General features: G+C 39.5%; 2 protein-coding genes across 2 annotated transcripts in view; both read right to left on the minus strand.

Moving 5' to 3' along the window:
• Positions 1 to 20,478, minus strand: part of LOC135702143 (uncharacterized protein K02A2.6-like) — a 52,821-nt gene extending 32,343 nt beyond the window's left edge. Inside the window, exon 1 of the mRNA XM_065223135.1 lies at positions 20,348 to 20,478. Coding sequence (XP_065079207.1) covers positions 20,348 to 20,478 — 131 coding nt within the window. The remainder of the gene's footprint in view (positions 1 to 20,347) is intronic.
• A 1,149-nt stretch (positions 20,479 to 21,627) lies between these two features.
• Positions 21,628 to 22,511, minus strand: hkb (huckebein). The gene is made up of 2 exons (XM_065223103.1): positions 21,953 to 22,511; positions 21,628 to 21,887 (listed from the first exon to the last, which is right to left on the minus strand). Exons 1-2 carry the CDS (start codon positions 22,500 to 22,502, stop codon positions 21,628 to 21,630), a joined length of 810 nt encoding a protein of 269 aa, XP_065079175.1. The 5' UTR covers positions 22,503 to 22,511.
• Between the last annotated feature and the right edge of the window lie 1,537 nt (positions 22,512 to 24,048).

Here is a 24,048-nt window from a genome sequence, read left to right on the forward strand (position 1 = left end):
GATTTTGGAATATTTTACACTGGGAAATCTGGGTATGAAAATTTCGAGCATCTGAACACCCCTCTTTTCGCGATTAGAGCCATATTTACGGAGATAAATCGATTTAAAGGTTTGGTAGGCCCACCGGCCGATAAATAAAGGATTTTGGAATATTTTACACTGGGAAATCTGGGTATGAAAATTTCGAGCATCTGAACACCCCTCTTTTCGCGATTAGAGCCATATTTACGGAGATAAATCGATTTAAAGGTTTGGTAGGCCCACCGGCCGATAAATAAAGGATTTTGGAATATTTTACACTGGGAAATCTGGGTATGAAAATATCAAGCATCTGAACACCCCTCTTTTCGCGATTAGAGCCATATTTACGGAGATAAATCGATTTAAAGGTTTGGTAGGCCCACCGGCCGATAAATAAAGGATTTTGGAATATTTAACACTGGGAAATCCGGGTATGAAAATTTCGAGCATCTGAACACCCCTCTTTTCGCGATAAGAGCCATATTTACGGAGATAAATCGATTTAAAGGTTTGGTAGGCCCACCGGCCGATAAATAAAGGATTTTGGAATATTTTACACTGGGAAATCTGGGTATGAAAATTTCGAGCATCTGAACACCCCTCTTTTCGCGATTAGAGCCATATTTACGGAGATAAATCGATTTAAAGGTTTGGTAGGCCCACCGGCCGATAAATTAAGGATTTTGGAATATTTTATACTGGGAAATCCGGATATGAAAATTTCGAGCATCTGAACACCCCTCTTTTCGCGATTAGAGCCATATTTACGGAGATAAATCGATTTAAAGGTTTGGTAGGCCCACTGGCCGATAAATAAAGGATTTTGGAATATTTTATACTGGGAAATCCGGATATGAAAATTTCGAGCATCTGAACACTCCTCTTTTCGCGATAAGAGCCATATTTACGGAGATAAATCGATTTAAAGGTTTGGTAGGCCCACCGGCCGATAAATTAAGGATTTTGGAATATTTTATACTGGGAAATCCGGGTATGAAAATTTCGAGCATCTGAACACCCCTCTTTTCGCGATTAGAGCCATATTTACGGAGATAAATCGATTTAAAGGTTTGGTAGGCCCACCGGCCGATAAATAAAGGATTTTGGAATATTTTACACTGGGAAATCTGGGTATGAAAATATCGAGCATCTGAACACCCCTCTTTTCGCGATTAGAGCCATATCTACGGAGATAAATCGATTTAAAGGTTTGGTAGGCCCACCGGCCGAAAAATAAAGGATTTTGGAATATTTTATACTGGGAAATCCGGGTATGAAAATTTCGAGCATCTGAACACCCCTCTTTTCGCGATTAGAGCCATATTTACGGAGATAAATCGATTTAAAGGTTTGGTAGGCCCACCGGCCGAAAAATAAAGGATTTTGGAATATTTAACACTGGGAAATCCGGGTATGAAAATTTCGAGCATCTGAACACCCCTCTTTTCGCGATTAGAGCCATATTTACGGAGATAAATCGATTTAAAGGTTTGGTAGGCCCACCGGCCGATAAATAAAGGATTTTGGAATATTTTACACTGGGAAATCTGGGTATGAAAATTTCGAGCATCTGAACACCCCTCTTTTCGCGATTAGAGCCATATTTACGGAGATAAATCGATTTAAAGGTTTGGTAGGCCCACCGGCCGATAAATAAAGGATTTTGGAATATTTTACACTGGGAAATCTGGGTGTGAAAATATCGAGCATCTGAACACCCCTCTTTTCGCGATTAGAGCCATATCTACGGAGATAAATCGATTTAAAGGTTTGGTAGGCCCACCGGCCGAAAAATAAAGGATTTTGGAATATTTTATACTGGGAAATCCGGGTATGAAAATTTCGAGCATCTGAACACCCCTCTTTTCGCGATTAGAGCCATATTTACGGAGATAAATCGATTTAAAGGTTTGGTAGGCCCACCGGCCGAAAAATAAAGGATTTTGGAATATTTAACACTGGGAAATCCGGGTATGAAAATTTCGAGCATCTGAACACCCCTCTTTTCGCGATTAGAGCCATATTTACGGAGATAAATCGATTTAAAGGTTTGGTAGGCCCACCGGCCGATAAATAAAGGATTTTGGAATATTTTACACTGGGAAATCTGGGTATGAAAATTTCGAGCATCTGAACACCCCTCTTTTCGCGATTAGAGCCATATTTACGGAGATAAATCGATTTAAAGGTTTGGTAGGCCCACCGGCCGATAAATTAAGGATTTTGGAATATTTTATACTGGGAAATCCGGGTATGAAAATTTCGAGCATCTGAACACCCCTCTTTTCGCGATTAGAGCCATATTTACGGAGATAAATCGATTTAAAGGTTTGGTAGGCCCACCGGCCGATAAATAAAGGATTTTGGAATATTTTACACTGGGAAATCTGGGTATGAAAATTTCGAGCATCTGAACACCCCTCTTTTCGCGATTAGAGCCATATTTACGGAGATAAATCGATTTAAAGGTTTGGTAGGCCCACCGGCCGATAAATTAAGGATTTTGGAATATTTTATACTGGGAAATCCGGATATGAAAATTTCGAGCATCTGAACACCCCTCTTTTCGCGATTAGAGCCATATTTACGGAGATAAATCGATTTAAAGGTTTGGTAGGCCCACTGGCCGATAAATAAAGGATTTTGGAATATTTTATACTGGGAAATCCGGATATGAAAATTTCGAGCATCTGAACACTCCTCTTTTCGCGATAAGAGCCATATTTACGGAGATAAATCGATTTAAAGGTTTGGTAGGCCCACCGGCCGATAAATTAAGGATTTTGGAATATTTTACACTGGGAAATCTGGGTGTGAAAATATCGAGCATCTGAACACCCCTCTTTTCGCGATTAGAGCCATATCTACGGAGATAAATCGATTTAAAGGTTTGGTAGGCCCACCGGCCGAAAAATAAAGGATTTTGGAATATTTTATACTGGGAAATCCGGGTATGAAAATTTCGAGCATCTGAACACCCCTCTTTTCGCGATTAGAGCCATATTTACGGAGATAAATCGATTTAAAGGTTTGGTAGGCCCACCGGCCGAAAAATAAAGGATTTTGGAATATTTTATACTGGGAAATCCGGATATGAAAATTTCGAGCATCTGAACACTCCTCTTTTCGCGATAAGAGCCATATTTACGGAGATAAATCGATTTAAAGGTTTGGTAGGCCCACCGGCCGATAAATAAAGGATTTTGGAATATTTTACACTGGGAAATCTGGGTATGAAAATTTCGAGCATCTGAACACCCCTCTTTTCGCGATTAGAGCCATATTTACGGAGATAAATCGATTTAAAGGTTTGGTAGGCCCACCGGCCGATAAATAAAGGATTTTGGAATATTTTACACTGGGAAATCTGGGTGTGAAAATATCGAGCATCTGAACACCCCTCTTTTCGCGATTAGAGCCATATCTACGGAGATAAATCGATTTAAAGGTTTGGTAGGCCCACCGGCCGAAAAATAAAGGATTTTGGAATATTTTATACTGGGAAATCCGGGTATGAAAATTTCGAGCATCTGAACACCCCTCTTTTCGCGATTAGAGCCATATTTACGGAGATAAATCGATTTAAAGGTTTGGTAGGCCCACCGGCCGAAAAATAAAGGATTTTGGAATATTTAACACTGGGAAATCCGGGTATGAAAATTTCGAGCATCTGAACACCCCTCTTTTCGCGATTAGAGCCATATTTACGGAGATAAATCGATTTAAAGGTTTGGTAGGCCCACCGGCCGATAAATAAAGGATTTTGGAATATTTTACACTGGGAAATCTGGGTATGAAAATTTCGAGCATCTGAACACCCCTCTTTTCGCGATTAGAGCCATATTTACGGAGATAAATCGATTTAAAGGTTTGGTAGGCCCACCGGCCGATAAATTAAGGATTTTGGAATATTTTATACTGGGAAATCCGGGTATGAAAATTTCGAGCATCTGAACACCCCTCTTTTCGCGATTAGAGCCATATTTACGGAGATAAATCGATTTAAAGGTTTGGTAGGCCCACCGGCCGATAAATAAAGGATTTTGGAATATTTTACACTGGGAAATCTGGGTATGAAAATTTCGAGCATCTGAACACCCCTCTTTTCGCGATTAGAGCCATATTTACGGAGATAAATCGATTTAAAGGTTTGGTAGGCCCACCGGCCGATAAATTAAGGATTTTGGAATATTTTATACTGGGAAATCCGGATATGAAAATTTCGAGCATCTGAACACCCCTCTTTTCGCGATTAGAGCCATATTTACGGAGATAAATCGATTTAAAGGTTTGGTAGGCCCACTGGCCGATAAATAAAGGATTTTGGAATATTTTATACTGGGAAATCCGGATATGAAAATTTCGAGCATCTGAACACTCCTCTTTTCGCGATAAGAGCCATATTTACGGAGATAAATCGATTTAAAGGTTTGGTAGGCCCACCGGCCGATAAATTAAGGATTTTGGAATATTTTATACTGGGAAATCCGGGTATGAAAATTTCGAGCATCTGAACACCCCTCTTTTCGCGATTAGAGCCATATTTACGGAGATAAATCGATTTAAAGGTTTGGTAGGCCCACCGGCCGATAAATAAAGGATTTTGGAATATTTTACACTGGGAAATCTGGGTATGAAAATATCGAGCATCTGAACACCCCTCTTTTCGCGATTAGAGCCATATCTACGGAGATAAATCGATTTAAAGGTTTGGTAGGCCCACCGGCCGAAAAATAAAGGATTTTGGAATATTTTATACTGGGAAATCCGGGTATGAAAATTTCGAGCATCTGAACACCCCTCTTTTCGCGATTAGAGCCATATTTACGGAGATAAATCGATTTAAAGGTTTGGTAGGCCCACCGGCCGAAAAATAAAGGATTTTGGAATATTTAACACTGGGAAATCCGGGTATGAAAATTTCGAGCATCTGAACACCCCTCTTTTCGCGATTAGAGCCATATTTACGGAGATAAATCGATTTAAAGGTTTGGTAGGCCCACCGGCCGATAAATAAAGGATTTTGGAATATTTTACACTGGGAAATCTGGGTATGAAAATTTCGAGCATCTGAACACCCCTCTTTTCGCGATTAGAGCCATATTTACGGAGATAAATCGATTTAAAGGTTTGGTAGGCCCACCGGCCGATAAATAAAGGATTTTGGAATATTTTACACTGGGAAATCTGGGTGTGAAAATATCGAGCATCTGAACACCCCTCTTTTCGCGATTAGAGCCATATCTACGGAGATAAATCGATTTAAAGGTTTGGTAGGCCCACCGGCCGAAAAATAAAGGATTTTGGAATATTTTATACTGGGAAATCCGGGTATGAAAATTTCGAGCATCTGAACACCCCTCTTTTCGCGATTAGAGCCATATTTACGGAGATAAATCGATTTAAAGGTTTGGTAGGCCCACCGGCCGAAAAATAAAGGATTTTGGAATATTTAACACTGGGAAATCCGGGTATGAAAATTTCGAGCATCTGAACACCCCTCTTTTCGCGATTAGAGCCATATTTACGGAGATAAATCGATTTAAAGGTTTGGTAGGCCCACCGGCCGATAAATAAAGGATTTTGGAATATTTTACACTGGGAAATCTGGGTATGAAAATTTCGAGCATCTGAACACCCCTCTTTTCGCGATTAGAGCCATATTTACGGAGATAAATCGATTTAAAGGTTTGGTAGGCCCACCGGCCGATAAATTAAGGATTTTGGAATATTTTATACTGGGAAATCCGGGTATGAAAATTTCGAGCATCTGAACACCCCTCTTTTCGCGATTAGAGCCATATTTACGGAGATAAATCGATTTAAAGGTTTGGTAGGCCCACCGGCCGATAAATAAAGGATTTTGGAATATTTTACACTGGGAAATCTGGGTATGAAAATTTCGAGCATCTGAACACCCCTCTTTTCGCGATTAGAGCCATATTTACGGAGATAAATCGATTTAAAGGTTTGGTAGGCCCACCGGCCGAAAAATAAAGGATTTTGGAATATTTAACACTGGGAAATCCGGGTATGAAAATTTCGAGCATCTGAACACCCCTCTTTTCGCGATTAGAGCCATATTTACGGAGATAAATCGATTTAAAGGTTTGGTAGGCCCACCGGCCGATAAATAAAGGATTTTGGAATATTTTACACTGGGAAATCTGGGTATGAAAATTTCGAGCATCTGAACACCCCTCTTTTCGCGATTAGAGCCATATTTACGGAGATAAATCGATTTAAAGGTTTGGTAGGCCCACCGGCCGATAAATTAAGGATTTTGGAATATTTTATACTGGGAAATCCGGGTATGAAAATTTCGAGCATCTGAACACCCCTCTTTTCGCGATTAGAGCCATATTTACGGAGATAAATCGATTTAAAGGTTTGGTAGGCCCACCGGCCGATAAATAAAGGATTTTGGAATATTTTACACTGGGAAATCTGGGTATGAAAATTTCGAGCATCTGAACACCCCTCTTTTCGCGATTAGAGCCATATTTACGGAGATAAATCGATTTAAAGGTTTGGTAGGCCCACCGGCCGATAAATTAAGGATTTTGGAATATTTTATACTGGGAAATCCGGATATGAAAATTTCGAGCATCTGAACACCCCTCTTTTCGCGATTAGAGCCATATTTACGGAGATAAATCGATTTAAAGGTTTGGTAGGCCCACTGGCCGATAAATAAAGGATTTTGGAATATTTTATACTGGGAAATCCGGATATGAAAATTTCGAGCATCTGAACACTCCTCTTTTCGCGATAAGAGCCATATTTACGGAGATAAATCGATTTAAAGGTTTGGTAGGCCCACCGGCCGATAAATTAAGGATTTTGGAATATTTTATACTGGGAAATCCGGGTATGAAAATTTCGAGCATCTGAACACCCCTCTTTTCGCGATTAGAGCCATATTTACGGAGATAAATCGATTTAAAGGTTTGGTAGGCCCACCGGCCGATAAATAAAGGATTTTGGAATATTTTACACTGGGAAATCTGGGTATGAAAATATCGAGCATCTGAACACCCCTCTTTTCGCGATTAGAGCCATATCTACGGAGATAAATCGATTTAAAGGTTTGGTAGGCCCACCGGCCGATAAATAAAGGATTTTGGAATATTTTACACTGGGAAATCCGGGTATGAAAATTTCGAGCATCTGAACACCCCTCTTTTCGCGATTAGAGCCATATTTACGGAGATAAATCGATTTAAAGGTTTGGTAGGCCCACCGGCCGAAAAATAAAGGATTTTGGAATATTTAACACTGGGAAATCCGGGTATGAAAATTTCGAGCATCTGAACACCCCTCTTTTCGCGATTAGAGCCATATTTACGGAGATAAATCGATTTAAAGGTTTGGTAGGCCCACCGGCCGATAAATTAAGGATTTTGGAATATTTTATACTGGGAAATCCGGGTATGAAAATTTCGAGCATCTGCCCACCCCTCTTTTCGCGATTAGAGCCATATTTACGGAGATAAATCGATTTAAAGGTTTGGTAGGCCCACTGGCCGATAAATAAAGGATTTTGGAATATTTTATACTGGGAAATCCGGATATGAAAATTTCGAGCATCTGAACACCCCTCTTTTCGCGATTAGAGCCATATTTACGGAGATAAATCGATTTAAAGGTTTGGTAGGCCCACCGGCCGAAAAATAAAGGATTTTGGAATATTTTATACTGGGAAATCCGGGTATGAAAATTTCGAGCATCTGAACACCCCTCTTTTCGCGATTAGAGCCATATTTACGGAGATAAATCGATTTAAAGGTTTGGTAGGCCCACCGGCCGATAAATAAAGGATTTTGGAATATTTTACACTGGGAAATCTGGGTATGAAAATATCAAGCATCTGAACACCCCTCTTTTCGCGATTAGAGCCATATTTACGGAGATAAATCGATTTAAAGGTTTGGTAGGCCCACCGGCCGATAAATAAAGGATTTTGGAATATTTAACACTGGGAAATCCGGGTATGAAAATTTCGAGCATCTGAACACCCCTCTTTTCGCGATTAGAGCCATATTTACGGAGATAAATCGATTTAAAGGTTTGGTAGGCCCACCGGCCGATAAATAAAGGATTTTGGAATATTTTACACTGGGAAATCTGGGTATGAAAATTTCGAGCATCTGAACACCCCTCTTTTCGCGATTAGAGCCATATTTACGGAGATAAATCGATTTAAAGGTTTGGTAGGCCCACCGGCCGATAAATTAAGGATTTTGGAATATTTTATACTGGGAAATCCGGATATGAAAATTTCGAGCATCTGAACACCCCTCTTTTCGCGATTAGAGCCATATTTACGGAGATAAATCGATTTAAAGGTTTGGTAGGCCCACTGGCCGATAAATAAAGGATTTTGGAATATTTTATACTGGGAAATCCGGATATGAAAATTTCGAGCATCTGAACACTCCTCTTTTCGCGATAAGAGCCATATTTACGGAGATAAATCGATTTAAAGGTTTGGTAGGCCCACCGGCCGATAAATTAAGGATTTTGGAATATTTTATACTGGGAAATCCGGGTATGAAAATTTCGAGCATCTGAACACCCCTCTTTTCGCGATTAGAGCCATATTTACGGAGATAAATCGATTTAAAGGTTTGGTAGGCCCACCGGCCGATAAATAAAGGATTTTGGAATATTTTACACTGGGAAATCTGGGTATGAAAATATCGAGCATCTGAACACCCCTCTTTTCGCGATTAGAGCCATATCTACGGAGATAAATCGATTTAAAGGTTTGGTAGGCCCACCGGCCGATAAATAAAGGATTTTGGAATATTTTACACTGGGAAATCCGGGTATGAAAATTTCGAGCATCTGAACACCCCTCTTTTCGCGATTAGAGCCATATTTACGGAGATAAATCGATTTAAAGGTTTGGTAGGCCCACCGGCCGAAAAATAAAGGATTTTGGAATATTTAACACTGGGAAATCCGGGTATGAAAATTTCGAGCATCTGAACACCCCTCTTTTCGCGATTAGAGCCATATTTACGGAGATAAATCGATTTAAAGGTTTGGTAGGCCCACCGGCCGATAAATTAAGGATTTTGGAATATTTTATACTGGGAAATCCGGGTATGAAAATTTCGAGCATCTGCCCACCCCTCTTTTCGCGATTAGAGCCATATTTACGGAGATAAATCGATTTAAAGGTTTGGTAGGCCCACTGGCCGATAAATAAAGGATTTTGGAATATTTTATACTGGGAAATCCGGATATGAAAATTTCGAGCATCTGAACACCCCTCTTTTCGCGATTAGAGCCATATTTACGGAGATAAATCGATTTAAAGGTTTGGTAGGCCCACCGGCCGATAAATAAAGGATGTTGGAATATTTTTTACTGGGAAATCTGGATATGAAAATTTCGAGCATCTGAACACCCCTCTTTTCGCGATTAGAGCCATATTTACGGAGATAAATCGATTTAAAGGTTTGGTAGGCCCACCGGCCGATAAATAAAGGATGTTGGAATATTTTTTACTGGGAAATCCGGATATGAAAATTTCGAGCATCTGAACACCCCTCTTTTCGCGATTAGAGCCATATTTACGGAGATAAATCGATTTAAAGGTTTGGTAGGCCCACCGGCCGAAAAATAAAGGATTTTGGAATATTTTATACTGGGATATCTGAGTATGAAAATTTCGAGCATCTGAACACCCCTCTTTTCGCGATTAGAGCCATATCTACGGAGATAAATCGATTTAAAGGTTTGGTAGGCCCACCGGCCGATAAATTAAGGATTTTGGAATATTTTATACTGGGAAATCCGGGTATGAAAATTTCGAGCATCTGAACACCCCTCTTTTCGCGATTAGAGCCATATTTACGGAGATAAATCGATTTAAAGGTTTGGTAGGCCCACCGGCCGATAAATAAAGGATTTTGGAATATTTTACACTGGGAAATCTGGGTATGAAAATATCGAGCATCTGAACACCCCTCTTTTCGCGATTAGAGCCATATCTACGGAGATAAATCGATTTAAAGGTTTGGTAGGCCCACCGGCCGATAAATAAAGGATTTTGGAATATTTTACACTGGGAAATCTGGGTATGAAAATATCGAGCATCTGAACACCCCTCTTTTCGCGATTAGAGCCATATTTACGGAGATAAATCGATTTAAAGGTTTGGTAGGCCCACCGGCCGATAAATAAAGGATTTTGGAATATTTTACACTGGGAAATCTGGGTATGAAAATATCAAGCATCTGAACACCCCTCTTTTCGCGATTAGAGCCATATTTACGGAGATAAATCGATTTAAAGGTTTGGTAGGCCCACCGGCCGATAAATAAAGGATTTTGGAATATTTAACACTGGGAAATCCGGGTATGAAAATTTCGAGCATCTGAACACCCCTCTTTTCGCGATAAGAGCCATATTTACGGAGATAAATCGATTTAAAGGTTTGGTAGGCCCACCGGCCGATAAATAAAGGATTTTGGAATATTTTACACTGGGAAATCTGGGTATGAAAATTTCGAGCATCTGAACACCCCTCTTTTCGCGATTAGAGCCATATTTACGGAGATAAATCGATTTAAAGGTTTGGTAGGCCCACCGGCCGATAAATAAAGGATTTTGGAATATTTTACACTGGGAAATCTGGGTATGAAAATTTCGAGCATCTGAACACCCCTCTTTTCGCGATTAGAGCCATATTTACGGAGATAAATCGATTTAAAGGTTTGGTAGGCCCACCGGCCGATAAATAAAGGATTTTGGAATATTTTACACTGGGAAATCTGGGTATGAAAATTTCGAGCATCTGAACACCCCTCTTTTCGCGATTAGAGCCATATTTACGGAGATAAATCGATTTAAAGGTTTGGTAGGCCCACCGGCCGATAAATAAAGGATTTTGGAATATTTAACACTGGGAAATCCGGGTATGAAAATTTCGAGCATCTGAACACCCCTCTTTTCGCGATAAGAGCCATATTTACGGAGATAAATCGATTTAAAGGTTTGGTAGGCCCACCGGCCGATAAATAAAGGATTTTGGAATATTTTACACTGGGAAATCTGGGTATGAAAATATCAAGCATCTGAACACCCCTCTTTTCGCGATTAGAGCCATATTTACGGAGATAAATCGATTTAAAGGTTTGGTAGGCCCACCGGCCGATAAATAAAGGATTTTGGAATATTTAACACTGGGAAATCCGGGTATGAAAATTTCGAGCATCTGAACACCCCTCTTTTCGCGATAAGAGCCATATTTACGGAGATAAATCGATTTAAAGGTTTGGTAGGCCCACCGGCCGATAAATAAAGGATTTTGGAATATTTTACACTGGGAAATCTGGGTATGAAAATTTCGAGCATCTGAACACCCCTCTTTTCGCGATTAGAGCCATATTTACGGAGATAAATCGATTTAAAGGTTTGGTAGGCCCACCGGCCGATAAATAAAGGATTTTGGAATATTTTACACTGGGAAATCTGGGTATGAAAATATCAAGCATCTGAACACCCCTCTTTTCGCGATTAGAGCCATATTTACGGAGATAAATCGATTTAAAGGTTTGGTAGGCCCACCGGCCGATAAATTAAGGATTTTGGAATATTTTATACTGGGAAATCCGGGTATGAAAATTTCGAGCATCTGCCCACCCCTCTTTTCGCGATTAGAGCCATATTTACGGAGATAAATCGATTTAAAGGTTTGGTAGGCCCACCGGCCGAAAAATAAAGGATTTTGGAATATTTTATACTGGGAAATCCGGGTATGAAAATTTCGAGCATCTGAACACCCCTCTTTTCGCGATTAGAGCCATATTTACGGAGATAAATCGATTTAAAGGTTTGGTAGGCCCACCGGCCGAAAAATAAAGGATTTTGGAATATTTAACACTGGGAAATCCGGGTATGAAAATTTCGAGCATCTGAACACCCCTCTTTTCGCGATTAGAGCCATATTTACGGACATAAATCGATTTAAAGGTTTGGTAGGCCCACCGGCCGATAAATTAAGGATTTTGGAATATTTTATACTGGGAAATCCGGGTATGAAAATTTCGAGCATCTGAACACCCCTCTTTTCGCGATTAGAGCCATATTTACGGAGATAAATCGATTTAAAGGTTTGGTAGGCCCACCGGCCGATAAATAAAGGATGTTGGAATATTTTTTACTGGGAAATCTGGATATGAAAATTTCGAGCATCTGAACACCCCTCTTTTCGCGATAAGAGCCATATTTACGGAGATAAATCGATTTAAAGGTTTGGTAGGCCCACCGGCCGATAAATAAAGGATTTTGGAATATTTTATACTGGGAAATCCGGGTATGAAAATTTCGAGCATCTGAACACCCCTCTTTTCGCGATTAGAGCCATATTTACGGAGATAAATCGATTTAAAGGTTTGGTAGGCCCACCGGCCGATAAATTAAGGATTTTGGAATATTTTATACTGGGAAATCCGGGTATGAAAATTTCGAGCATCTGCCCACCCCTCTTTTCGCGATTAGAGCCATATTTACGGAGATAAATCGATTTAAAGGTTTGGTAGGCCCACCGGCCGAAAAATAAAGGATTTTGGAATATTTTATACTGGGAAATCCGGGTATGAAAATTTCGAGCATCTGAACACCCCTCTTTTCGCGATTAGAGCCATATTTACGGAGATAAATCGATTTAAAGGTTTGGTAGGCCCACCGGCCGATAAATAAAGGATTTTGGAATATTTTATACTGGGATATCTGAGTATGAAAATTTCGAGCATCTGAACACCCCTCTTTTCGCGATTAGAGCCATATTTACGGAGATAAATCGATTTAAAGGTTTGGTAGGCCCACCGGCCGATAAATAAAGGATTTTGGAATATTTTATACTGGGAAATCCGGGTATGAAAATTTCGAGCATCTGAACACCCCTCTTTTCGCGATTAGAGCCATATTTACGGAGATAAATCGATTTAAAGATTTGGTAGGCCCACCGGCCGAAAAATTAAGGATTTTGGAATATTTTATACTGGGAAATCCGGGTATGAAAATTTCGAGCATCTGAACACCCCTCTTTTCGCGATTAGAGCCATATTTACGGAGATAAATCGATTTAAAGGTTTGGTAGGCCCACCGGCCGATAAATAAAGGATTTTGGAATATTTTATACTGGGAAATCCGGGTATGAAAATTTCGAGCATCTGAACACCCCTCTTTTCGCGATTAGAGCCATATTTACGGAGATAAATCGATTTAAAGATTTGGTAGGCCCACCGGCCGATAAATAAAGGATTTTGGAATATTTTATACTGGGAAATCCGGGTATGAAAATTTCGAGCATCTGAACACCCCTCATCTGAGTATGAAAATTTCGAGCATCTGAACACCCCTCTTTTCGCGATTAGAGCCATATTTACGGAGATAAATCGATTTAAAGGTTTGGTAGGCCCACCGGCCGATAAATAAAGGATTTTGGAATATTTTATACTGGGAAATCCGGGTATGAAAATTTCGAGCATCTGAACACCCCTCTTTTCGCGATAAGAGCCATATTTACGGAGATAAATCGATTTAAAGGTTTGGTAGGCCCACCGGCCGATAAATAAAGGATTTTGGAATATTTTATACTGGGAAATCCGGATATGAAAATTTCGAGCATCTGAACACCCCTCTTTTCGCGATTAGAGCCATATTTACGGAGATAAATCGATTTAAAGGTTTGGTAGGCCCACTGGCCGATAAATAAAGGATTTTGGAATATTTTATACTGGGAAATCCGGATATGAAAATTTCGAGCATCTGAACACCCCTCTTTTCGCGATTAGAGCCATATTTACGGAGATAAATCGATTTAAAGGTTTGGTAGGCCCACCGGCCGATAAATAAAGGATTTTGGAATATTTTACACTGGGAAATTGAAAATTTCGAGCATCTGAACACCCCTCTTTTCGCGATTAGAGCCATATTTACGGAGATAAATCGATTTAAAGGTTTGGTAGGCCCACCGGCCGATAAATTAAGGATTTTGGAATATTTTATACTGGGAAATCCGGGTATGAAAATTTCGAGCATCTGAACACCCCTCTTTTCGCGATTAGAGCCATATTTACGGAGATAAATCGATTTAAAGGTTTGGTAGGCCCATCGGCCGATAAATTAAGGATTTTGGAATATTTTATACTGGGAAATCCGGGTATGAAAATTTCGAGCATCTGAACACCCCTCTTTTCGCGATTAGAGCCATATTTACGGAGATAAATCGATTTAAAGATTTGGTAGGCCCACCGGCCGATAAATAAAGGATTTTGGAATATTTTATACTGGGAAATCCGGGTATGAAAATTTCGAGCATCTGAACACCCCTCTTTTCACGATTATAGCCATATTTACGGAGATAAATCGATTTAAAGGTTTGGTAGGCCCACCGGCCGATAAATTAAGGATTTTGGAATATTTTATACTGGGAAATCCGGGTATGAAAATTTCGAGCATCTGAACACCCCTCTTTTCGCGATTAGAGCCATATTTACGGAGATAAATCGATTTAAAGATTTGGTAGGCCCACCGGCCGATAAATAAAGGATTTTGGAATATTTTATACTGGGAAATCCGGGTATGAAAATTTCGAGCATCTGAACACCCCTCTTTTCACGATTAGAGCCATATTTACGGAGATAAATCGATTTAAAGGTTTGGTAGGCCCACCGGCCGATAAATTAAGGATTTTGGAATATTTTATACTGGGAAATCCGGGTATGAAAATTTCGAGCATCTGAACACCCCTCTTTTCGCGATTAGAGCCATATTTACGGAGATAAATCGATTTAAAGGTTTGGTAGGCCCACCGGCCGAAAAATAAAGGATTTTGGAATATTTAACACTGGGAAATCCGGGTATGAAAATTTCGAGCATCTGAACACCCCTCTTTTCGCGATTAGAGCCATATTTACGGAGATAAATCGATTTAAAGGTTTGGTAGGCCCACCGGCCGATAAATTAAGGATTTTGGAATATTTTATACTGGGAAATCCGGGTATGAAAATTTCGAGCATCTGAACACCCCTCTTTTCGCGATTAGAGCCATATTTACGGAGATAAATCGATTTAAAGATTTGGTAGGCCCACCGGCTGATAAATAAAGGATTTTGGAATATTTTATACTGGGAAATCCGGGTATGAAAATTTCGAGCATCTGAACACCCCTCTTTTCGCGATTAGAGCCATATTTACGGAGATAAATCGATTTAAAGATTTGGTAGGCCCACCGGCCAATAAACAAAGGATTTTGGAATATTTTATACTGGGAAATCCGGGTATGAAAATTTCGAGCATCTGAACACCCCTCTTTTCGCGATTAGAGCCATATTTACGGAGATAAATCGATTTAAAGGTTTGGTAGGCCCACCGGCCGATAAATAAAGGATTTTGGAATATTTTATACTGGGAAATCCGGGTATGAAAATTTCGAGCATCTGAACACCCCTCTTTTCGCGATTAGAGCCATATTTACGGAGATAAATCGATTTAAAGATTTGGTAGGCCCACCGGCCGATAAATAAAGGATTTTGGAATATTTTATACTGGGAAATCCGGGTATGAAAATTTCGAGCATCTGAACACCCCTCTTTTCGCGATTAGAGCCATATTTACGGAGATAAATCGATTTAAAGATTTGGTAGGCCCACCGGCCGATAAACAAAGGATTTTGGAATATATTATACTGGGAAATCCGGGTATGAAAATTTCGAGCATCTGAACACCCCTCTTTTCGCGATTAGAGCCATATTTACGGAGATAAATCGATTTAAAGATTTGGTAGGCCCACCGGCCGATAAATAAAGGATTTTGGAATATTTTATACTGGGAAATCCGGGTATGAAAATTTCGAGCATCTGAACACCCCTCTTTTCACGATTAGAGCCATATTTACGGAGATAAATCGATTTAAAGGTTTGGTAGGCCCACCGGCCGATAAATAAAGGATTTTGGAATATTTTATACTGGGAAATCCGGGTATGAAAATTTCGAGCATCTGAACACCCCTCTTTTCGCGATAAGAGCCATATTTACGGAGATAAATCGATTTAAAGATTTGGTAGGCCCACCGGCCGATAAATAAAGGATTTTGGAATATTTTGTAGTCGGTAATCTGGGTATGAAAATTTCGAGCATCTGAACACCCCTCTTTTCGCGATTAGAGCCATATTTACAGAGATAAATCGATTTAAAGGTTTGGTAGGCCCACCGGCCGATAAATAAAGGATTTTGGAATATTTTATACTGGGAAATCCGGGTATGAAAATTTCGAGCATCTGAACACCCCTCTTTTCACGATTAGAGCCATATTTACGGAGATAAATCGATTTAAAGGTTTGGTAGGCCCACCGGCCGATAAATAAAGGATTTTGGAATATTTTATACTGGGAAATCCGGGTATGAAAATTTCGAGCATCTGAACACCCCTCTTTTCGCGATAAGAGCCATATTTACGGAGATAAATCGATTTAAAGATTTGGTAGGCCCACCGGCCGATAAATAAAGGATTTTGGAATATTTTGTAGTCGGTAATCTGGGTATGAAAATTTCGAGCATCTGAACACCCCTCTTTTCGCGATTAGAGCCATATTTACGGAGATAAATCGATTTAAAGGTTTGGTAGGCCCACCGGCCGGATTTTGGAATATTTTATACTGGGATTTTGGAATATTTTATACTGGGAAATCCGGGTATGAAAATTTCGAGCATCTGAACACCCCTCTTTTCGCGATTAGAGCCATATTTACGGAGATAAATCGATTTAAAGATTTGGTAGGGCCACCATTGAATATTCGAAGAGTATTGTGGATTGAAGCCGCAGGCATACAAGAAAGAGACATTTCAAATAGTGTAATATGGTCTGGTTGTTCATAATCGTAACCGTTTGAACCAGCACGTTATGATTTCGCAGTGCAAGTGTAAGTTTTAAATACACATTTTAATTATATGTTTTGTGATATTTTCGTACAAAACTAACAATTGGAAAATATTTTCTGTTACAGATTACAAAATGAGTAAAATAAGATGTATTCGCCCATTCAAAGACATTCAGTGTTCGAAAGAGCTGCGATATCTCACGGATGGTATCATCCAAAAACTAAAATCAATTGGATTTTCCAAGGTATCCACACTGAACACCAAGGATTTTCGTGTTTGTTCGTCTTGCCGTCTATATATTGATTCAAGAGCTCACCTCACCCAAAACGAGGAACAAAGCGTAGCCGGCGGCTCAAGGATGCCAACTGTTCAGACCATACCTGATGTACCTGTTTCGCAAAGCTATGAAAGTTTGGTCACGATACCATCAGAGTCAACGCTAAGCACAATTAAATCAAATGAAGACTTCACGATGCCTGTAGACGTCGAAATATTCAACCGAGGAATAGCAGCTATTCGTGTTTCGCCTATAGATTTAGGTAAGGTTAAAAATGTTCACTATCCTGAAAAAAAGTGCGCTAAAATCGTCGAAGGTGTACGAAGAAATCTTTTTAAATTAGACGCTAAAACAGAAAAAGCAAACGAGTTTGATGAAGTCATAGAAAATATGAAAATTAATTTTTTTAATTCAGCCACAAGGCAAGAAAAACTATCAATTTTATCATCGTTGCCAAAATCATGGTCAGTACAAAAAATTGTAGACGAATTTAAAACCAGTAGAAATATGGCATCAGATGCAAGAAAGGAAAGAGATAATGTATTTGATTCATCTCAAGGTTCAAGCTCTGGAAAAGCTTTGAGTAATGAAACAAAAGAACTGGTTTTGAATTTTTTTGAGGACGATGATATAAGCCGTGCAATGCCAGGCCAAAGAGATTTTGTTAGCGTAAAGAAAGGAAATAAGAGATTAGCTGTTCAGAAAAGATTGTTAATGATGACATTGAGAGAAGCTTTTAATCGCTTTAATGAAATGTACGTCAATGAAAAAATAGGGTTTTCATCATTTGCAAGCCTCCGGCCAAGGCAATGTAAACTATTGACTATCACAGGAACACATAATGTTTGCGTTTGCACTACGCATGAAAATGTCAATTTAATTCTACATAGCATAAAAAAATACAATGTCTTGAATGATCTAAAAACATTAACGAATAGATTACTTTGCGAAAATAAGACAACTCATTGCCATCTACGAAGATGTAAAAACTGCCCAGATACCTCAGTTTTAGAAGACAGTTTATTGAAACAACTGGAAGAAAACTTTGTTGAAAAGCTTTCATTCGAACAATGGGTTACCACTGACAGATGTGATTTAGAAACTATTGTAAAGCAAACCGATGAGTTTGTTTCATTTTTCAGCTCAAAATTAGAAAGTTTGATTCTGCATGATTTTGTAAAAACCGAACAATCCAATTTTTTGAAAACTACACAACAAAACTTGCAAGATGGTGAATTTTTAGCTATTTGTGACTTTTCTGAAAATTACAGCTTCGTTTTGCAGGATGAAGTTCAATCACACCATTGGAACGTGCAACAGGCCACAATCCATCCTTTCGTAATATATTATACTGAAAATATGCAAATTAAACATTTTAGCTTCATTATAATTTCTGAAGAACTAAGACATGATTCAGTCACTGTCAATTTGTTTATTGGTAAAATGATAAACTTTTTACAAATTGATCAAAATAAAAACATAAAAAAAAATTATTTTATGTCAGATGGTGCTGCTTCACAGCATAAAAACCGAAAAAACTTTTCTAGCCTTTGTAAATTTAAGTCAAAGTATGGTATTGACGCTGAATGGCATTTCTTCGCAACATCGCACGGAAAAGGTCCATGCGATGCTATTGGAGGTACGATAAAACGCATGGCTACCAGAGCAAGTTTAGCCAAAGAACGCGAACACCCGATAAAGACTGCAAGAGAGTTGTTTAATTGGGCAAACAAACGAAAAGAAGAAGAACTTACAAAGTTGTCATTTTGTTATTCTACTACAGAAGAATACGAAAATATGTCTTTGCAGCTAAATAATCAATATAATAATGCAAAAACAATTCAAGGAACTCTAAAATTCCACTCATTTCTTCCTCTATCAGAAAATACAATAAAGGCAAAGCTTTATTCAAACTGTCCTGACAATGATGCCAAAATATTCAATATTGTTAAGAAAGTTGTGTAAACAATAATTTTATAAAAATACAGGAATAAAAATAAACTGATGATATCCACCATATAATGTTATTTTTTATTGCGCACAATCACCATCCCTGAAAAATAAGCTTAATTCGCTCTTTTGAATCTTGCTAATTGAGGAGCTTACATTTGCAGTTCTCAAAAAGGTGTATCTCGAAATCGAGTTGTCTCATCGGTTTGATGTCTGTGGCGATGTTCGGCAATAGAGAGAAAATATGCACAGTATAAACACATCCAGTTTAAATGGATTAAACTGTTAGGCGATATGCAAGAGTTGAATGCACATTTTCAGCACAACGCACCAAAAATCACTTGAAGAAATCATTGTTCCTGATAGTGGGATTTTGTAACTTGTTTTTCAAAATACTTTTAAGGCAGAGAATTTCACTCGAATCTTTAAGCTGTCAGTGTCATTTTAACTCAAAATTTTCCAATCTTTCCGAAAAAAAACTTTTCAAGCTGGAAAAACACGGAGTACATCCGAAAAGGGCCAAAACTTATTAAGTTATCAAAAAAAACAATATTAAATCAGTAATATCTTCTAAACGGTGCATCTTAGAAAAATGTTACCGAAGTACTTTTTGTTTGCAAATTTAATGTACTTTCATAAAATTAGGGTGACAAACTTTTTTGACTTTTCTTAATAGCTTTTTTGAAAATTGTATTTTTTTAAAAAACAATTTTTTTCATCGTAACCTATTTTTCTCCAGAACAGCCTACTGTGTACTAGATAGCATTTTCAGTCAGCTATAACATAAGGATAATAAAAAAATTATTGACATGTCACTTTAAAGGGAAAATTTATATTTTAGTTCAAAACACAAATACCAAACTTTTTTTTACCGTGCATATTTTTTCCATATAACACCAACAATTGTCTAAAACTTCGCCCAAGACACCAAACCAATCGGACAAACCGTTTCCGAGATACATTTTTTGAAGATATCATGTGCATTTTTCATAGGCCCTTCTCATAAGTAAGGCTAGATTCAAAATGGCGAACCAAGTATGCAAAACGGCGTTTTTCTTCCCCAAAAACTTGTATGCAAGGTTTCATGCAAATCAAAAAAGATGAAAATTACTCGTTGCTTTAATGATATGGAACCGCTCAGCAACAAATTATCTCCGTGACGCTGAATGGTACTTGCGGAAGCCATCGGTGGTGCACCTTCCGGTTTCTATTGTGTAACGCGCACCTCCTCCACCCTGAACCGAGAGCAGTCCGGGAGCTCGCATCTGGCGGCCAATCACCTCGTTCAGCTTCGTGTTGAACGTCCGCAGCTTATCGTGAGTCGCCATTTGTGCTTCGCAAATCTATCTCAACTCTCGAGCCTTGTAATCTTTGAAGCAATTCTCCAAACCGTCCTTCTGCAACTCGGGGTTTTCCTTTTGGTATTCTTCCTTTTGCAGTTCGAGCTTATTTTGGTAGTCCTGATATTTCCGAGGATATTCCTGGGTAAGCTTGGCCTGGTCCTGATCCTGTGGGACTTCCTCCAAGGACATGCAGTGACTTGGTAGGAATGTTGAATGGAAAAATCAATAAATCATAGCCTTCTACAAACTGTGCCATCAAAATGGTAAGTGTCTAATGTCAAAAATGAATCAGCAGTCGGCGTAACTATGGCGAGCGTAATACCCCGTACAGACTATTACCCCGTTCACATTACAGCCTATATCACGTAATATAGACTGTCTTGCAATGAGCACTCATACATAGGATTTCCAGTGAAAACTAGATGTATGAGTGCTCATTGCAAGACAGCGTAAATCACGTGATATACGCTGTAATGTGAACGGGGTATATGGCTTATATCGTGTAATATAGGCTGTCTTGCAATGAGCACTCATACATAGGATTTCCAGTGAAAACTAGATGTATGAGTGCTCATTGCAAGACAGCGTATATCACGTGATATACGCTGTAATGTGAACGGGGTATTAGGAGGACGTCCCTTTCTAGCAATTGGGTAAATATATTAAATGATTAATTTCACCATAATCCCTTGAATTTTTGGAATAGTTATAATTGTATGCTCTATGTGTCATTATAACATTCCACAATTCTTTAAAAACTTTTCAAAGATTTATGTGAGAAGAGAACGAGCAGCCATCTACGATCTACGATCTTTCGAAAACTGTCTGGACAGCCCCTAGGCGCAATTCAACAGTACAAAGTAATCCACCAGATGGCATAATTCAGCATTCATTCGGATCGTTGTCGAATCAGAAAGAGTATTTTACAAATTGACATTATTTTATATTTCCACCAAAATACTGTACCAACTACAATAAGGACATCTTCTGTACAAAATATACCTCAGTCACGAGTAAGTTCTGCTTTTATAAAAATACTAATATTTCGTCTCTAGCTCTATTAACTGGTTCCAACATATCACTTAACAACGCTCATTGTTATTTACACAAAAACCACCATTTTATCAAATCACTCTAATAACCGTACAGGTGCGACGCGGCCGTATACATCGGCATTAGCATGGCGGCCGGCGCCAACCCATACGTATACCGCTCCTGTGGCATGTGCGTTTTGGTGTGCTTCTTGAGGTGATCCCGTCGGCCAAACTTCTTTCCGCAGGTCTGGCAAGCGTACGGCCGAATTCCGGTATGGATCCGCTTGTGACGGGTTAGTTCTTCATTACGGGTAAACGTCTTGCCACAGCTCTGTTCGTCACACTTGAAAGGGCGCTCTCCTGTGAGGATTAGATACAAATTTAGTTTCACAATTGAAGTTTTTTTTTCATTCCGAAGAACCTACCGGTATGAATTCGAATGTGACCCTTAAGCTGGCCATTGTTGGAGAAGGCTACGTCACAGTGAGGGCACTTGAACTTCTTCGGTCGCTGCTTGCGACTGCTCAGCAGCTTGGCTTTCGCATCTTCACTAAGCACTCGGAAGTACTCCTGTTCCATCTGATCGTACGTCAGTGGATCGATCGGTAATCCGGTAAAGTTGAAACCTGGCGGTAGTAAATCAACTCCCAGCTTCTGTTGGTTGTAGAAATAATAGTAGGAAGCCAAATCCGCTGGATGACCGAGAAACGCGGCACTGATATCCAGTTCGGGTGTTCCGGGCAAAGGCCCCTTCGAAGGACTAAACGGAGGCGACTTGGGCTCGGACGAAACGGGACTTTCCATATCCAAACGCGCTCGAACTCTCAGCTCACATGGTTCACTTTTAATCGATCCTTCACTTCCACAATCACTGGATGTGTTAGGACTCGTGCTGGCCTTGTTCACAGCTGCGGCATCCCACGGCCGAAACAGTCGCGAGTAGGTTTGCGGAGGTGCAATAGATTTCACCGACATGGTTCAGAAATAGAAACCCTCAAGAAGACCACTCGAAACGTCAATCGTGCGCGCGCGCAAACTTAAAAAACCATATCCTCAATCACACTGTCGTTGTTTACACTTGGCTATCCGTCTGCAAACTGAACAGTCTGGACGCAAAATCAACAAATTTAACACAAAACCAAACAATAGGGACGACACACAACCAGCCGGGGATGAAGGGACCACAAAGACGACGATGACGATAGCATCCCTTTGGCCGCAGCCAAGAAGATTTTTTGTCACTTTCTTGTACTCGTCTAATTGAAACATATATAGGGAGAGAGGCAAAGTCGTCCCGCATGAAAAAAGGGCGAAACACGAGGGGGAGAAATCAATGTTTACGAACGAACGCTATAATAGGGAGAATACGGGTGGAAAGATGGAATTGCAAGATAGATGCAAGCGGAAGAGCCCAAAGAGGGAAAGTTGCCTCCTCCCATTTTTCGGAATTCTCGCTTTGGTGTGGATATTCGCGTTTCGATGTTCCCCCTGGTTCCAGGATAATGTGTAGGGAATTGTAACAGGGAAGATATATGGAAATGGCGGTGTGGTGAATTCTTGGTTGGGTTGCAGGGAGGTTGTGGTGAAACTTGCCATTATGATGGGATGAGTATAGGGTGGAAAAGGGATTTTTTTTCGTAATGTTCAGTAATTTGCATCAACTGATTACACCACTAGATTTGAGTAGAGTGAATTTCTATTTTCATATTTATGTAGGGCTCAGACCTAATTTTGGGCCTACTAGGCACAAGCCTCTATTTTCACTGCAGATGACTTCTAAATTTAATTTACCTTTTTGTACGTACCCTAAGATTTGTAAAAGAGAAACAAATTGTTGAGATATTGTTAAAAATCTAAAGCGAACCCACTCGTATCAATATATTGAGGCGAAGCAGAATTATTGAATATAATATTGATGATGTGAGTATAGAAATATTGTCAATATCGATGTATTGACGTCAATATAAAATGTATTGACAATACGATTATTGCTTGCTTGAGCTTGAGCTTGAGCTTGATTGACCGCCCACGGTTGCTACTCTGTTATTGCCAGATCAGCTGTAATTACACAGAGAACCAATAGACGATGCTTGGGACTAGCAATCATCCTCAATGTATAAAAACTGGTGATCTTAAATTAGGCAATACCAGCGCCGGCCGCGCCCGAACACAGGTCAAGAAAGGAATGGGAAGGATTGTGTTGACATGACACTCGCTTTGATGGAAGCCGAGAACACCTCTGCACTTCCACGAGGAATCACTGGGTTTGCAGCAGGGTTCGTTTTGGTAAACGATAAGCTGAATTGATGTCCTAACGATCATATAACGCGAAGGAGCTTGGGACTAAACCCACGGTCTTCTGCTCAGTAAGCAAAAACGTTTGCCACTAGGCAGACGAGCACCTTTTTAATCACCGAGTTGCTGTTATTACCATGTAGTCATATTACAAATAAAACGATTGACGAATCTTGAATGTGGATGGGCCTGAGATTAGACTCATGATGTTCTGCTCAGTAAGCAA

The sequence above is a fragment of the Ochlerotatus camptorhynchus genome, unplaced genomic scaffold, assembly GCF_037179485.1.
Source record: "Ochlerotatus camptorhynchus isolate MF236.1 unplaced genomic scaffold, CSIRO-AGI_Acam_v1.1 ptg000185l, whole genome shotgun sequence".
NCBI classification, from domain to species: Eukaryota; Metazoa; Arthropoda; class Insecta; order Diptera; family Culicidae; genus Ochlerotatus; species Ochlerotatus camptorhynchus.